This window comes from Branchiostoma floridae, chromosome 15, assembly GCF_000003815.2.
Source record: "Branchiostoma floridae strain S238N-H82 chromosome 15, Bfl_VNyyK, whole genome shotgun sequence".
In the NCBI taxonomy this organism is placed as follows: domain Eukaryota; kingdom Metazoa; phylum Chordata; class Leptocardii; order Amphioxiformes; family Branchiostomatidae; genus Branchiostoma; species Branchiostoma floridae.
Window position 1 is genome coordinate 2,371,756 of NC_049993.1, and position 16,999 is coordinate 2,388,754.

At 39.9% G+C, this 16,999-nt stretch overlaps 1 protein-coding gene across 1 annotated transcript in view; it reads right to left on the reverse strand.

Moving 5' to 3' along the window:
• Positions 1-598: 598 nt before the first annotated feature.
• Positions 599-16,999, reverse strand: part of LOC118432160 (guanine nucleotide exchange factor subunit RIC1-like) — a 42,941-nt gene continuing 26,540 nt past the window's right edge. The window contains exons 21-36 of the mRNA XM_035843690.1: positions 16,488-16,624; positions 16,081-16,127; positions 15,069-15,193; positions 13,172-13,314; positions 12,534-12,620; positions 11,864-11,911; positions 11,129-11,415; positions 8,333-8,389; positions 6,728-6,886; positions 6,068-6,144; positions 5,099-5,137; positions 3,967-4,191; positions 3,241-3,418; positions 2,649-2,828; positions 1,957-2,145; positions 599-1,338 (exon numbers count right to left, since the gene is read on the reverse strand). Coding sequence (XP_035699583.1) covers positions 1,089-1,338; positions 1,957-2,145; positions 2,649-2,828; positions 3,241-3,418; positions 3,967-4,191; positions 5,099-5,137; positions 6,068-6,144; positions 6,728-6,886; positions 8,333-8,389; positions 11,129-11,415; positions 11,864-11,911; positions 12,534-12,620; positions 13,172-13,314; positions 15,069-15,193; positions 16,081-16,127; positions 16,488-16,624 — 2,228 coding nt within the window. The 3' untranslated portion in view covers positions 599-1,088. The remainder of the gene's footprint in view (positions 1,339-1,956; positions 2,146-2,648; positions 2,829-3,240; positions 3,419-3,966; positions 4,192-5,098; positions 5,138-6,067; positions 6,145-6,727; positions 6,887-8,332; positions 8,390-11,128; positions 11,416-11,863; positions 11,912-12,533; positions 12,621-13,171; positions 13,315-15,068; positions 15,194-16,080; positions 16,128-16,487; positions 16,625-16,999) is intronic.

Below are 16,999 nucleotides of genomic sequence, written 5' to 3' on the forward strand. Positions count from 1 at the left end.
TGTGATTCTTGCGGGAAATACTACGTTACACAAAATCTGAAACAGTCAGTTTCAATAACTCAAACATCATGACTCCATTGCTGCTATTAAGAATTTGTATAGCTTATAGAAATTACATTTGCCATAACAGTACTGTTGTGAATAAGAGAGAAACCAACCTCCTTGGAGAAACTTAAACCGAAAAATAAGGGGAGATTTTAACTGGCAGTCATTATACTATGTCTTATAGTATTGCACTGTGGTAATATTGTATGGTGGCTATTAAAAAGTGACATACATTAGAAGACAAAGCACAGTGCATAATTTATGCATCATTAAAACAGTATATCAAATACATAGTAAGAATAAAGGGTACAAGTATATGTGACAAGATTCATGGATGTTCAGTGTCCAAAACTATCATAGTTTTAGAAAGAAGCAAACAATGGTGTGAAGAAAAAAATGTTCAATGAGATATTTTGTCTTGCAGTTAGGTCCTGGTGAAAAAACAACAACAACTGTGAATTAAGAAACATTTGTCTAAACAGAATAAATACAGTCCACTGTTTACCATCTACTGCAAAACACTAGGCATCCTGTGTTTTAAGCCCCAATATCATTTGGTGACAGGAAAAATTGTATGAACATACTTAGGACAGAAAAAAAAAGACATTTTATGACTTAATAAGAGGTTTTTAACATTTCTCACATTTGTGATACAACAGAAGTCAAGACAGCGCAGAGACATCATGTTAAAAAGGTAATGGCAAGCCTCTTCAGTATGTAGTATATACTATTAGGTCCTCTCTGTATCTAAAGCTCACACTTGTATCTGAAATTGTTCGTAAGTCGAGCAGCCTATCGTTGAGTACAGTTATCCCCGGCATGTGCCAATAGCCTCGTGTCGGAGAGTACGTGTCCATGAATCACAATCGTATCAACACTCGGCCATTTGTACCCGTGGCCACTGAAGTTGTTACTTGAATCCCTCATTCACATCCCATCAGTTTCACTGGGTTTCGAACCACGTTCAAGATGTTCTCGGCTGCTGTAAGACAATTAAATCCTCACAAGAAACGTCATGGTTCCCCGGAGGAGGCTCTTTGTTGTCATGACAACGCACACTGACCGCTGTCCTGTGGTAGTTCCGTCTCAACAACAGATTGCTTTTCCTCGTTCTCGGGATTTTCCGTGTCGCTGGTGTTGCCGTGGAAACCGAGCGCGTGAAAGTCTGCAGAGGTGAGCGATGACTCGGGGGTGGGGATGGGGGTGACCTGAGGTGACCCCTGAATGTCCACGATGCCTGTTAGGACCTCGGCCTGACCACGGATGACCAAGAGAAACGGTTTGTATCCAGGGCTGGGGAGACAACAATGAGGACATTTTATTAATCCTGGAATTAAAGGGAGGTTTGTAGCTAGCCTAAATCATTTTCCGTAGCCTCGATTTTGAATCCTATCGAGTGCCCAAGGTGCGACACTCTTAAAACTTCCCCCGGGAAATTATAAAATCTAGACCCTCTGAAATGCTATATTTCCTGCATTTTAAGGTGTAAATTTTGCTGGTAGACTAAGTTGATTAATGGCATCTGTTTTGGTGAAAAATTACACAAGAGAGACAGTTCTACTATTATCTTCACATATTGATTTTTGTCCATCACAGACGATGGATTGGGCAAAATTTTTTCCCGTCCCAAGCTGCAGAATTCCGTCAAAGGCTGGCTACAACCCTGCTTGAAGGTGAAAAACACTATATGTAAATTTGATATCCACTTCAAATGTTTCAACGTTGGTGAAGAAAAGGTGTCACTTTATTTGAGATTTGTATCTTATATTTCAGCATAACAGATATGTCCTCTACTTCTCCCCAAAAGGGAATGCATACCTTAATTCAGTATGGATATCTCTTTTATAGAGAAAATACAGTACCAGTAATACAGGAGTCATAACTTATGGGCTAGTAAACACACTGTCTTACCACTCGGTGTCTGCCCAGAGTTCCAGATACGACAGTCCCTCCCTCATCCTCCCCACCACGTCAATGGGCATGTCCGTCAGGCTGGCGGTGTTGACGACCCGTGTCACGCCCATGGAGTCCCTCAACACCAGGGAGATCAACATGGCCCACTCCAGACACCCCGCCTCCATCATCACATGCAGCAGGTATCTACGTTCAAATAATGATTGACAGTTAACTGTCTACTCCAGACACCCTGCCTCCATCATCACATGCAGCAGGTATCTATGTTCAAATAATGATTGACAGTTAACTGTCTACTCCAGACACCCTGCCTCCATCATCACATGCAGCAGGTATCTACATTCAAATAATGATTGACAGTTAACTGTCATCACACTCCAGACACCCTGCCTCCATCATCACATGCAGCAGGTATCTACATTCAAATAATGATTGACAGTTAACTGTCCACTCCAGACACCCCGCCTCCATCATCACATGCAGCAGGTATCTACATTCAAATAATGATTGACAGTTAACTGTTCACTCCAGACACCCCGCCTTCATCATCACATGCAGCAGGTATCTACATTCAAATAATGATTGACAGTTAACTGTTCACTCCAGACACCCCGCCTCCATCATCACATGCAGCAGGTATCTACATTCAAATAATGATTGACAGTTAACTGTCATCACACTCCAGACACCCTGCCTCCATCATCACATGCAGCAGGTATCTACGTTCAAATAATGATTGACAGTTAACTGCCAACTCCAGATACCCTGCCTCCATCATCACATGCAGCAGGTATCTACATTCAAATAATGATTGACAGTTAACTGCCAACTCCAGATACCCTGCCTCCATCATCACATGCAGCAGGTATCTATGTTCAAATAATGATTGACAGTTAACTGTTTCACAGTGAGGAGGCCCCCTGCATGCCAGCTCCTGGGACAGGGCCTCTTGCTACATTTGAAAATGATTGACAGATAACTACCTACCTCAGCTGTGTTTCACAGTGAGGAGGCCCCCTGCAGGCCAGCTCCTGGGACAGGGCCTCTAGCTACATTTGAAAATGATTGACAGATAACTGCCTACCTCAGCTGTGTTTCACAGTGAGGAGGCCCCCTGCAGGCCAGCTCCTGGGACAGGGCCTCTAGCTACAGTTTGAAAATGATTGACAGATAACTGCCTAACTCAGTTGTGACTTTCACAGTGAGGAGGCCCCCTGCAGGCCAGCTCCTGGGACAGGGCCTCTAGGTACATTTAAAAATGATTGACAGATAACTGCTTACCTCAGTTGTGTTTCACAGTGAGGAGGCCCCCTGCAGGCCAGCTCCTGGGACAGGGCCTCCAGCTCATCCAGATTGGCCAAGTTCCACATACTGTCATCTAGAGTCAGCTCTGAATCATCAGCCACGATAGACGCCGACATCTCCGATGTTTCAGTAGCTGCTGTGCTGCCATTGTCTCCTGTAAGAGAAATTTCCAACCATAAGTCCAATAAAGTCCACTCTTTTGGAAACAAGCAATGTCATGTTTAAGCCAGGCTTAATTCTAGCACACACACACACACACACACGTTCTAACTGCATTTTTCCCCTGGAAATTATTAGTAAAGTTTTGAAGTCTTCTTTGTCTTCTGACAAATATCCAGAAACATAAACATGCTGCATCTAACCTGCACAGGTCCATGTGCTGGGTTTTATACATAAATGTCCTATGATGTAGGTGTATGTAGATTGTTATTAGCTGCATTGACTGTTACCACCTATTTAAGTATAAAAGGAAAACTAGTAATGGTTCCTGAACGGATTTAAGTATGATCCATGCTTCCTAACTTCTGAGTGGTGCAGGTAATTTTCAATGTTAAAAAAGCAGAAAAAAGCCCTGCTACTCACCTTTACATTTTAAGGTAAACACATTACTGCAAAAATAAAACAACTGCAAACATTTCACAATTTACAGGTTGATAATAGTTTAAACGTATCACACACACACACACACTCACACTCATGTACCTTTCTGATTAGAGTTGAACTGTCTGGAGTCCATCGCTTCCTGTCGTAGTTCGTCACACAGCAGATCCATGGACGACCGGAGGGACGGGCTCGCATACATCCCATTCGGTCGGAGCCGGTTCGGTCCCTCGCTGATATCGTTTAGCGTCATTCCATTCATTCCAATTTCCAAGGCATCGTAGGAAGACGATCTGGATCTTTCTCCCACTGAGCCAATCTTTGACCCTATTATCGAAGAACAAATTCTTACTAAAACAAGAAGCTTTTTCACAGAAAGAAAGAAAGGACAGATTTTATTATGGCTGTATGTTAGATTACAGGAAAATAAAATCTTCTTTCAGAGCATAATTTATTGATTGCACAATCATCAAGACAATCAAAAACATGTACAAAAAAAGTACAGAGGAAAGGGCAATAAAAGTCATCAATATTAGTAAGTTAAGGCATTTGATTTGAAAATTATAGTTCAACATTTTAAACATGGCTTTACAAACTGTTCTTTCAGAATGTATGTCTTTTCAGTAACTTAGGCTTCTGAATTTTGTGTTGACAAAATGTACTCAGTTTGCCATCATACATCTGTACTTCTTGATACAATTCATTATAAAACAAATGTAACTAGGTCCTTCCCGATAAGTATAATACAACTAGCAGAGTAGAGCAGTTTAGAGTAGTGCATGTGGGGCCATTGTTGATTCGATATAGATGACATCCCAAACTGATGCGACCATCAGTCCCTTAAGTTTATTACAAAATCTAAGTGACCAGAAAGATTGAACAAACGCACAGAATATGGTACATTTATACAGAATACATGATAGTCTAAGATTTTTCATTTTGGTTCTTGTTACTTACCGGTATCTAAGCACATGACTTCTTCTTTGACTTTTGGAATTAATTTTCAAAATTCTTCGAAGTATTTTGTTTGCCGCAATTTACAGGAAATATTTGCTCATTTTGAAATTGCTTTGTACAATTTACAGTACGTGTATATCTGAAAAAGATATACAACAGACGTTAAACCGGAGAGTGAGTGGGTGTGATAAAATTCCTGCACACATGGATGTCATCTGTATCATCCCATCAACAAGGCCTAGGCGTAAAAAGAGGAGAAAAGGGCCCAAAGACTCACCGCTATTAGACCTGGATATCACCTGAGACAACGCAATCACTAGAAAAGAGAGGAGCACCAAATGTGAAGATAAACCATGATAGTGAAATGTAGCATTAGGGTATGGTGGAGAACAAGCTAAATGAGAAGTGTAAAAATGGCAGCCATGGAAGGTGAAAATGGGTCGGACACAGTGTTGCAGCCAGCACCTGTCCTTCCGTCCTTTGATGGAATTGTGTAGCTGGCGACATAAAAAATTTGCCCATTCCGTCGTCTGTGACGGACAAAAATCCGTATGTCAAGACATAAAAAACGGTCTCACTTGTGTAATTTTTCACCCAAACAGATGCATAGTCTACCAGCAAAATTTACACCTCAAAATGCAGGAAATAGCATTTCAGAGGGTCTGGATTTCAACATTTTTCGGGGGAGCTTGTCCCCAGAACATTGCGCCGTGGACGGTCGATAGATTTCAAAATCAAGGGGACGGAAATTCAGGCTGGCTACAACCCTTATCGGACATGACCTAAAAAGGCTTAAATATACAATCGTATCTGGAGAAGTCCATTTTCAAGCTTTTCTTCTTCTTTCTTTTTCGTCAACACGAATGGGAAACAGGATATCCTAAACGTACCCCAGAGCCTAATTTATTTTTGACAGAAATGAGGTACCCATTTTTACACCTGGGTGGAGTGAATAGAGTCATTTGAAAGGTACAAGATCTGTATCATGACAGGGTTCAAACCATTGACATCCGGTGTTCTTGAACAAACATCCTGCAGTTACCCCACACCACCCCAGAATCTTTTCTAGGAAGATTAAAACATTTTTATCTTCTGGTTTTCAAAGCAACATAGTGACTGTAGAGAAAAATGAGTAGTTTTATAGTCTATGGCTGCCATTTTTTAAAAGGAACAGAGCACCACAGGAAACTAGAACAAAAACAATGGAGGTAACAAGAGAAAGAAAAATAAAGTTGTATTTTAGTACCTGGCATTGGCCACTGGAAGTCCCTGTGAAGTGTGTGTAGTGATGTTACAAAGTCATCCACTCTGGCTGCTCTGGACCTGTAATTATGTATAATTATACCATATTCAAGTGTTGTGTAAAATGGATGTCTGAGAAACCATTCTGCACCATTCTGCACCTCTGTACTTGCACCAAAGCTGTATGAGGTACTTTTAAACAAATGTACCAACAAAATTCTAAACCTCTGTGTAATACTATGTAAATGCATAAAATGTATCTAAATCATTGTACCTAAAACCTTTGTACCTGTATCCTATACCTGTATATAAACCTGAGGCCATATATTTGCACCTTACAGCACTTATTATATGTAGCTGGCTAACAAATCTCTGTAATACTATGTGTATCTTAATCTCTGTACAAACACTCTAAATCAGGTACCTGCAGTTAGATGTATATCTTTTGTACCTGTTTCAAAACCTCTATATATCTGTGTACCTAACTTCTGTGCCTGTACCTGAAGCTAAACCTAAAAATATGTCGTACTACATTTAGGAGTCCTAAGCAGTCCTACATGTATGTACATGTACATAATGTACGATACAGTTGCGGATGTAGCAATGGATTTTTTTCCTGTTGCTTTTAAGTTGCAATTTCCATATTCAACCAAATGTTGCCTACCTCTCCTTCTGTAGCCAACCAATCAGCTCAAAGTTTAGATGAGCCGCGAAGGAACCTAGTTCTCGGAGTCGACCGGCGCCAAGCAACTTTCGAGCGTGTCGCTGTAGAATCACGTCAATGAAGAAGTGTTCCGCGGTATCTTCCAGGTGTTTCAGTGTCCTGTAGGAAACATTAGTTAATATTTAAAATCCATATGGACTTTCGATAAGGCCATGTTGATTTGATCATATTAAGTATCTCAGTTTTCATCCGTTTCCAACAAAAAAGTTTTTGACCATAATGTACATCATACAAAGCAGCTGCAAAATGATCAAATATTTATTTGCCAACAAATATTTAAAAAAAGGATAATGCCAAAGTCAGTTCCAAAGTCAAAGAAGAAGATGTAGAAGAGCAAAACTGAAAAATGTAATTGTTCGGAATACCATACTCCCCGTGTTTAGTGATTTTGTTGAACCTTCCTGACTACTTAGATTTCTTTTTTTTTCATACATGCATCATGGCATAAAAACGATTCAAACAAAATGGAGTATGTGAGAGAGAGATTATTTTTTGCAAGTTCAGTACACATTTTTGGTCTTTTATAGGGTCTTTTTGGGGACAACCTCATCATTCTAAATTTTTAAGTCCCGTTCCAATTTGGCATACAGGTACGCAGCACAGATGTTAGTTAGTCAATGACATCACATCCAACAGATAGAAGAAGGCTTTTTTAATGATGTGGGAGAGAAAGGAAAAGTTTTATTTCAGACTCAACAAGAAGTGGAAAAATTTTAAAGGCTCCACCCCAGGGGCATTGCAAAAATCACTTCAAACAGCAGGTAATATTTTTGTTGATTTGTTGTCAAAGATTGAAGATTAGATTTTCAAACTGACACTGCTCTAAGTTATAGACTGAAGTTTGGACCTCTATGCTATATGCCCAATAGGCAAGTTCACAGTTTCAAGTGCACAGGTGGAACATGGTGAATTGTGGGTAATATGTCAAAGTTGAAATTAGCAATGTTACAAGCAATACATTACAAGTTCGACTGAAACATATACCAACAATGTATCACACTTTATGTCATACCTGGGCCGCAATAACGTTCAATACAGGTGTTCCAGACTGGGTGATAACAAGCCGTATCACACAAGCTTTGATTTTTATCCTACGTCAGGCTTTTATCGAATAGTTTGAACATACTCTGTGCAGTCGCCGAGTGCCACATGGTCGAAAACTCGAATACCTGCTCCAGACGTTGGAACAATGCTGTTGTAACAATGTTTGTTTGGGGGCACCAAATTTTCAGAACTTCTGGGCAGGCGCAGTTCACACCATGTGTTTTCTCAGGTAGGTATGAGATAAATGAAATACAACACGGTGTATTCCGCATTACCCTCGGTCCCAGCCCTCCCGTGGGTCGGATCAAACTCCGGCCTTCTGGCAATCCGACCCGCAATCGGGCTGGTACCTCGGGTGATACGGAAAACGCTGTGTTGCATTCTATGTGTACATGTGCACTTGAAACCACAAACCATGTGTAGTTTAATATTTAGAACAATTATTATAATAATTCTCTCGTTAAAGGGCTACGCTCTAGTATTTGTCGTGGTCTGCCTCACCCCGTAAATACCCCGCAATCTGCCCGTACCCGTGGAGGAATGTCCTTTGGCGCCGCTCTGCCGCAAAATAAAAGATGGAGGTAAGGAAAAAAGGCAACACAAGCAGCCCAGAGTAGACAACAGATCAGCAAGCAAGAGGCCCAACATACCATGTTCTGAACAACTTTTTGGAACAAGAAGAAAAAATAATATAGTGTTATTTTACAATTTTAGACTTTATATCCGTACACAAAATAAAGCGCTAATAAAACAAGCTTTCAATTAGTCCTCTGATCCTTATCAAGTGACCTACGTCACACAGTTAACCCGGAACTGAAGTGTGACATCAGCAAAGGTTCAAAGGTACTTGGCAGTCGGTATCGGCCAAGCACCTTTGACCCTTTGCTGACATCACACTGCCGTTCCAGATGTGTGACTTAGTCTTTGGGTCATTTCAACTTGATAAGGATCAGAGGACTGATCGAAAGCTTGTTGGTAAGTGCTCTATTTTGTGTACGGATATACAGTCTTAAAATTGTAACATAATGTTGTCTACCGTCACAGATGAACTTACATTGTTTCAAATATGTGATTGAGTGGAATTCATTCTATTCTTGCTCCCATCCACTCCTTTTATTGTTTAACCGCGCAGAAAAGGTTGGCACTTTTGTATTACTTTGGGACAGCAGTACAGGAAGTATCTAGCAAGGGTGCCATCTCCCGTAGAAACCGCCAGCTCGATCTTTTTGCTAAGTCTAACAGAAAAGAGTGAGCCATCAGTCTATGGGGGATGGCACCCTGGCAAAGGAGGATCAAACGTCCAAAATACATGGCTGTTCAAACTTTATAATTATCAGCTTACTAGCCAATCAGAGCTCTATGATTCAATGAAAATTTTCAAAATATTCAAAATTTGGATTACAGATTTCCACTTAAATAGTGCCAAACTGCACTGCATGGAAAAAATAAAAGAAGTAGAATAAGGTGGATGGATTCAAGGCTACATAATGCCAACACATTTTGGAATTTTCTTATTGGTCAAAATGAGGATTTCTACTGCAATTTGTCCATTATTTTAGTGATAAATCCTTTCAAACAGCCTTTAAGGCTTATATTTCTAAAAAACAGGATTGGAAAACAAAGAGAGCCACCCATAGATACAGGCCCTACACCAAAGTAATAGCAAAATCTTTGATGAGAAGCAAAAACACAGAAAAATAGGAGATACAGGGCATTTCTTCTGTTGCTATAAAGATTAGAAAAATAAACTTTTACCTACTAAAGATACTAATACAACCTCATATGCATAGTACCCTACTAATGTGGCATAATTACTACCGGTAGCTTAAGAAACCAATAAAATTACTTGACATCTAAAAAATTCCTGAAATTACATTTAATCAACCATATCAATTGTTTAATAGCATCTATAGACGTTCTTTCTATGAATGTGACCCAGCCTTGTCTCTTAACCCATTAGTATGAATTTGTCTGTACATCCTTGTACAACTACGCACGAATTATAAGTATGTTTCAAATTGTTTGAATGTGCATTTGAATGTGTACAGATTAAAAATCATTGTACAATTAGACTGTTAAGAAACTATTATCATTATATAATGATAGAATTTGTATGCTTCAACTAAGTTAGTCTTTTTCATTTGTGTAGAGATTTAGAAAAATCTTTTCTCTAGTTTGCATCCCCAATTATGGCAAGTGGTATCCGTCCTATTCAAGCTCTGGCTCGCATAATTGCTTTCAGAATAGAAAAAAATTCTTTAGTTAAAAGAGTTCTTTACATCTTGCATTATTTCGGGTATAAACATTACAATGTATTTCTTAGAAGCAGTATAACAGGGTTCTGAATTTCCAAATACTTCTAATTCTCTAAAGCAGGTTACCATTAAGACGATCATGTGACTTAACACCAATCAGAAGTCCAGCCTATATTTCAGCTAATGTCTGACTCCAAATGCCATTCTTTAAATGTCTATAATTTAGTATAAACAAGTGCCAAACTATTCTGTTAAGAAGCATCTTGTGGTTGGGAGTTAACCAGAGGTAAAATAGGACACCAGACTATTATCCCATGGTCCCTAGTCTACCTAAAGGTGGACTCTCACTGCACGTGGGGCACCGGTGTGGCACTGCAGGGTTAGTTCACTGTGGCACTGTTTTTTTTTTTTTTATAATCTAAATATTGCGTAATACGTAAAAGTATGACTTACAAGACAACAAAATACACAAAACTGTTCTTTATCTCTGAAATTCGTTGAGTCATCTAGGAATCCCACAATGCCACGCCAGTGCCCCAAGTAAAGTGAGAGTCCACCTTCATAGACGGATCATCCCAACTGTCCACCATAATTAGAAGTTCAACCAATGACAGTATGGCAATTAGGGGGTCGAGAACTGAGAGAATGGATGTGAAATTTACATGTTTTATGTTTCTACTCAGTGTCAACATTTTGACGGATGGGACTACGGGATTGGTCCATCGCAGGGTTGTAGCCAGCATCCATCCTTCCGTCCTTTGACTGAATTTTGCAGCTGGGGCCGGAAACAAATTTTCCCCATTCCGTCCTCTGTGAGCAAAATTCAACCCCCCTCAAAATGCAGGAAAAAGCATTGCAGAGGGTCTAGATTTCAAAATTTTCATTAGGAGCATGCCCTGGACCCCCCTAAGAACACTGCACCAAAGCTATTCAAAATCGAGGGAACGGAAAATGATTTCTGGCTGGCTACAACCCTGGTACATCGTTTACATCACAGGGCCTGTGTTAAGTAACATTTAGGTGCAAATTGTGCTGTACTTACGTTGCTTTTTTGTTGGTTGTACTGGTTGCTTGAACGGAGTGGTGCCGTTCCCTATCTCTCTCCTTCGCGCTCCCTCGTTCTCTCACTCCCGCCAGGTTCTCCCCCATGCTGTAGCTGCGGACCGGGCGCGCCTGCGAGCCGAACGCGAAGCCGGGGAAGGGACCATCTTGTGGCGGGGGTGGCAGGGGGTAGATGGGGGCATTGATGGGGTTTACGGGCGTGCGGGGAGGTGATTCTGGGTCCTCATTTCCGATGGCACGTAGAAATCGCACAAGGTCTTTGGCAAGCTGATTAGGAAATGAAAGACGATATAACATCAATAGAACAATAAAGGAAACTAAAAGTAAGTTTTTTCTAACTTTGAAGATTTCAATCAAATATTCTTTTTACATATTCCAGGCCTATACCGGTAGTATGTATTTTCAGATATTTTTTCAAATAAATGAAATGCATTTTTAATTTGTCCTTCAACTCTCAAGGATGCGTGGTTTATTCGGTAACAATAGAAAATGGGACTAATGAAAATTTGACTTTCATTGCAGAGCTAATTCTTTGTGTCAGTTTTGACCACTAAAAAGGTATCACACATCCTTGAAGTACAACTTTAAAATGCATTTCATGACATGTTTAGACTCAAATGAATGACACATGGCTATATATGAAAATTCAATAAAGTTATCTTTTATCAACAAACTAGGCCATTACTATATGTATACATATAATAAAAAGACATACCTCCCATTTGCCTTTGTCTAGCGAAGCATCCAACAGCAGCGTTGCATGCTGGGTGGTGGATTGAAAGACATAATAAGATGCATAGCAGTGCTTTCAAAAGAACCAAGTGTGCAACACAGTTACCCAGTGTTCTAGCCAAACAATTTTTTTTTCCTTCCTTTGAATTATGTTTCACAGAAAATCATGTCAAGCACCATAGGCACAACAATCTATTCTAAAGGGGTTCTGAAAGCATGCTTTGATTCTTGTCTGTAAAAAAAGACCAATTGGAAAGTTTACATTCACCACCTCACAACCAAAAAAATCAGTCATTTCAAAATCTACAAACAGCTCTCAAAAATGACAATGGAATTGCACAGTTTTAAATAGTCTGTTTTAAACAATTTTTTGGAACCCATGTTTTTAACTATTGTTGTTGAATATATCATGTTAAGCTTTCGAAAATATCTATATATTTTCATCTCACGAAGTTCAAATTTAATTTTGGGAAGGACAGGTTAAAATTCATTGTTCCATGCCAACAAGAAAATTTCTGTCCCAGGACAGAGTGACAAGTCATGAGGACAGCCCTGGTTTCTGAGAAGCATCCCCTAATCTCAGTGGATCTGGCTGACTTTACAATGAGAAAGATAGGCCCAGTGGGTGGTACCACTGTGCAGCGGGGGTGTACCTGTCTACTGACAGCTGCAGGCTCCAGGTTCTGCAGGATAATGAGGTAGGATGATGCAGTCTCCAGGGAACCTGACTGCAGACATTGCTGCAGGGACACATAAAAAATTTGAACATGACAGCTTTAAAATTTCTTTTACCTAAAAACAACATTTTTGAGCTATGTTATTTGTGAAATAAAAACCAGATAATAACAATTATAAGTTTTGCCAAAAAAGCAGTTACTCATTCGACAAGCAGGTTAGGATATGATCAGAAACGGTTTGACATTTTAAATTATATCCACTATCGTTCATCAGTCACAGAGAAGAGATTTGTAAGAAACTGTTTTTTTATACCCTACATGTAACTTTGAAATACAAAAGAGCTGAAGACAATTTTGGATGTCCAATATATAGGAAACAAGGTAGACAAAGTCAATCTGAAGACAACTTTGGAAGTGTCACTGACAAAACACATGTACAGTGTATCTGAAACATCTGACCGTTTCCAAAATCATATCCAGTTGCTTTATTTAGTAACTGCTTCTTTAGCATACCTTATAACATTACCTGGATGTCTACTAGTAACCTTCATCAGTGTAACAATAACTTACCATTGGATACATTTGATTTACATAAATTATGCAAACGTCTTTACCTCAAACAAGTCTTTGGGGCTTCCCGCCGAGGCAAACAGGTATGACCAGAGAGCGATCTCCGTTTTCCTGGCGCAGTGGACGATGGTCTGCAGGAACTCTGGGAACTCTCGGATGAAGTCCACTATTCTGGGTAGCAGGGGGTCTGTGGGAGGGGACACAGTTACAAAAATATTGACAAAAATTCCCCTGCAGTACCAAAGCAAGCTGGTAGGGGGCTGAAGTCTACAACAATTTTTCTTAGAAAAGTTAAACTGCAATTTCCAATACGACAAATTTGACTTACTTAAATTTTGCTTCATTAAAGCAGTGGATTGCCCATTTCTCGACAAAGACTGGAGTCGATCGGTCGGAAATTTGGGTACATGGCATTGTTGCCCCTACGGCCGTCGAGGCTATGGGACCGGTGAGGTGAGGTGAGGTGAGGTACTGTAAGTCCAGTTCATTGTTCACCTTGAAAATTGCAGTTCAGCTTTTCTTGGAAGAATGACTTCTACCAACACAGATGAACTTCAACCTACAACACTTTTTGCTTACGTTGAAAGCTATCTGCAACCAAAGAATCATGACCACAGCACATCCACAACAAAAGATACAACAACCAGAAGTTCTGCTACTGCATGTACAAAGGTCACACACCAGAGGGCCCAAAATCCACTATGGCCTTCATCTTTGCCAAAGAGAAATTACTCGACAAGCTACTAGATATGACTTTGAAAAGGGTCAGACTTTTCAGATAACATCTGCTAGCTTTCGTCAGTGACACCAGGGCTCGAAATACCACATGCATATGCAAGTTTGTGCAAGTAAAATTGGTGTGGTGCAAGTAAGTTTAGACCAAACTTGCACCAGTGCAAGTTACTTTTGTCCTCTAATACCTGACATTAGAAAAAGCTTACACACACCGAGAATATTGTCTGTCATTGAAAGGTAAACGAAAATAACACTGAATGAAAAAAGTCTAAATTTGTTATTTCTAAATTTGGTCTGACATCCAGGTAAACTATTTTTTTAAACAAATCCATCTCTACAATGCTAATGATTCCTATGGTGCTGTCTTACCTTGATTTGCATATGAGTTACATTTGCATACTAATTAGTGACTTTAATATGTTCAGCTGGTTTTTCCAGTTATATGTATTGTATTGAGTTGTTCTACCACTTCATTCTGGAGACGCTTAAGACTAGTTACTGTGATGGATGTCACTCGAAGAGTCCAGAAGAAATCTATGGATCTTATCGAGTTGTAGACATTGAATTGTCTTTAATTGAGGCTAAATTCACAGTTTTTATGAAACAGTTTGTACAATTTCAAACCAAAAATAAGATACGCTACGGAAAAACAAATATCCAAACATGTGGTCTTTACCGGTATGTATCCCCATTTACTCACGTACATTTGCAAATTTTCAGAAGAAGAATAAAGGGTTAACAGTTCACTATTTTGGGTTGTGCAAGTAAGTTTCTTTTGGTGCAAGTTACCTTTGGCTTAACTTCCACAGGTGCAAGTTGACTGAAAAGTGTATTTCGAGCCCTGGACACTAAATAAAATCTTATGTTCTCTGAAGCATCTGAACATTTTCAAAGTCATATCAAGTTATTTCTGGTGCATCTTACTACCTGGATGCCTAACTTCATTGATGGACCTCCATTTTCCCAACCCCCATCCACAAACAATATTGCATCATTTGGCATAGGCTTGGTGTATCTTTCAGTTAAGTTAGTACAGTAGAAGCCGCTTATTCGCCCGTGAATTTCGTGCAATTATCTAGCTGGTGCAATAATGTGAAGACCACATCAGTTTGTGATTTGGGCATTTATCCGTTGTGCAATTAACTGGCTTCTACTGTACCTGTATATCTAACCTTCTTCGACATTAACACAATCGTTTGCCTGTACCTGGGATAGGTTCATGAGCTGTAGCCTCTTCTTCTAGAACCTGGTGCAACAACAACTCCAACACGTGGCTAAAGTACGGCAGGGAGCGACAACTCTTCGCTATCTGTAGTGCGTGAGAACCCAGGCTGGAATAGATACAACACAAACGTTACAAACAGCTCCAGCACATGACTGAAGTATGGCAGGGAGCGACAACTCTTCGCTATCTGTAGTGCGTGGGAACCCAGGCTGGAATAGATACAACACAGTGTTACAATCAGCTCCAACACATGGCTGAAGTATGGCAGGGAGCGACAACTCTTCGCTATCTGTAGCGCGTGAGAACCCAGGCTGGAATAGATACAACACAAACGTCACAATCAGCTCCAACACATGGCTGAAGTATGGCAGGGAGCGACAACTCTTCCCTATCTGTAGTACGTGGGAACCCAGGCTGGAATAGCTACAACACAGTGTTACAATCAGCTCCAACACGTGGCTGAAGTATGGCAGGGAGCGACAACTCTTCGCTATCTGTAGCGCGTGAGAACCCAGGCTGGAATAGATACAACACAAACGTTATAAACAACTCCAACACATGACTGAAGTACGGCAGGGAGCGACAACTCTTCGCTATCTGTAGTGCGTGGGAACCCAGGCTGGAATAGATACAACACAAATGTTAAAAAAAAACTCCAACACAAATTGGCTTAATCATGGTAGGAAGCCCAGGCTGGAATAGATACAACACGACATTAAATACAACTTCAACACAATTTGGCTTAGCATGGTAGGGAGCAGCAACTCTAAGCTACATGTACTTGTATGTACTACATGTTCAGAATTCGTTTTCCAGAAGAACATCCATGATATGGTTGTTGAAAAAACTGTTTGCCTCTATTTTAACAATTTTCTCCTATTTTATATTCTTTCTATGATTTGTCACAACGTATTGCCTATGATGTATCTAAATATAGAAGACCACAGGGAGAAATTTTTTTACATTACTATTAATAGGTTTTAGATTGCTTACTTTCTTCTTAACAGCTCTCTGACAATATGATGCAGGTAAACTTGAGTCTGGAACAAGAGAATCACACAATTGGTATTGTACATTAGAAATTCTTCAACTTCAAGACATATTTATTTTCTAGCAACTAAGCAGACATGACAAATATTTGAATGTACTGTTGAAGTTTTCTTTCAGCAAAGAAAAAAATTGTCGAGTTTCCCTAAAGTTTGTTGTTGAAGACAATCATTTTGCTGTACATAAAGTTTAAAAGATACCAGCATGTCTTCATGTGTGGCTATATCATAATTTATAACATAGGTAATGAAACTGCAGTACCACAACAGCATGACAGGGGACAAAACCAACACAACATAGACTGAGGAGAGTTACAACTGTGGAACAGTATTGGTTAAAAAGTCACTACTCACTGTTCTGTCCACGACATTGAAAGGGAACAGCCTTGTAGGTGTGGAGTCGGAGACACTCGGAGACGCGCAGTCCTGGAAATCGTACTTCATGGTGTCGTTGGCCGCACCCAGTACCACGGCATCCTCGAACAGTACCGCTAAGGAATGGGCCAAACATTCATATGTCAATCAGATGTGTCTTCATTCCACCAATCTCATTTGAATAAACTCATTTGCATAAATGGGAACTTTACCTGCACAGCAACCATTATACTTATCTATCAATAGTAATTTTAAGATAGTAGAAAAAATTGAATTCAAGGTAGCTTTTGGTCTTTGATTTCCAGGTATTTTTTAAAATTTCAATTATGCCTTTTATATTTAGTGGGTGCAGTGGATTGCGTTGGTACCCTTTTCTCAAGTAGGTGGAGTGAGAAAAGTTGTCTAACATGCCTTTCCTAAGGGCACAACACTGGTGGCTTTTTAGGGTATTCGAACCAGGGACATCATGGTTCTGGGTCACACACCCCAAC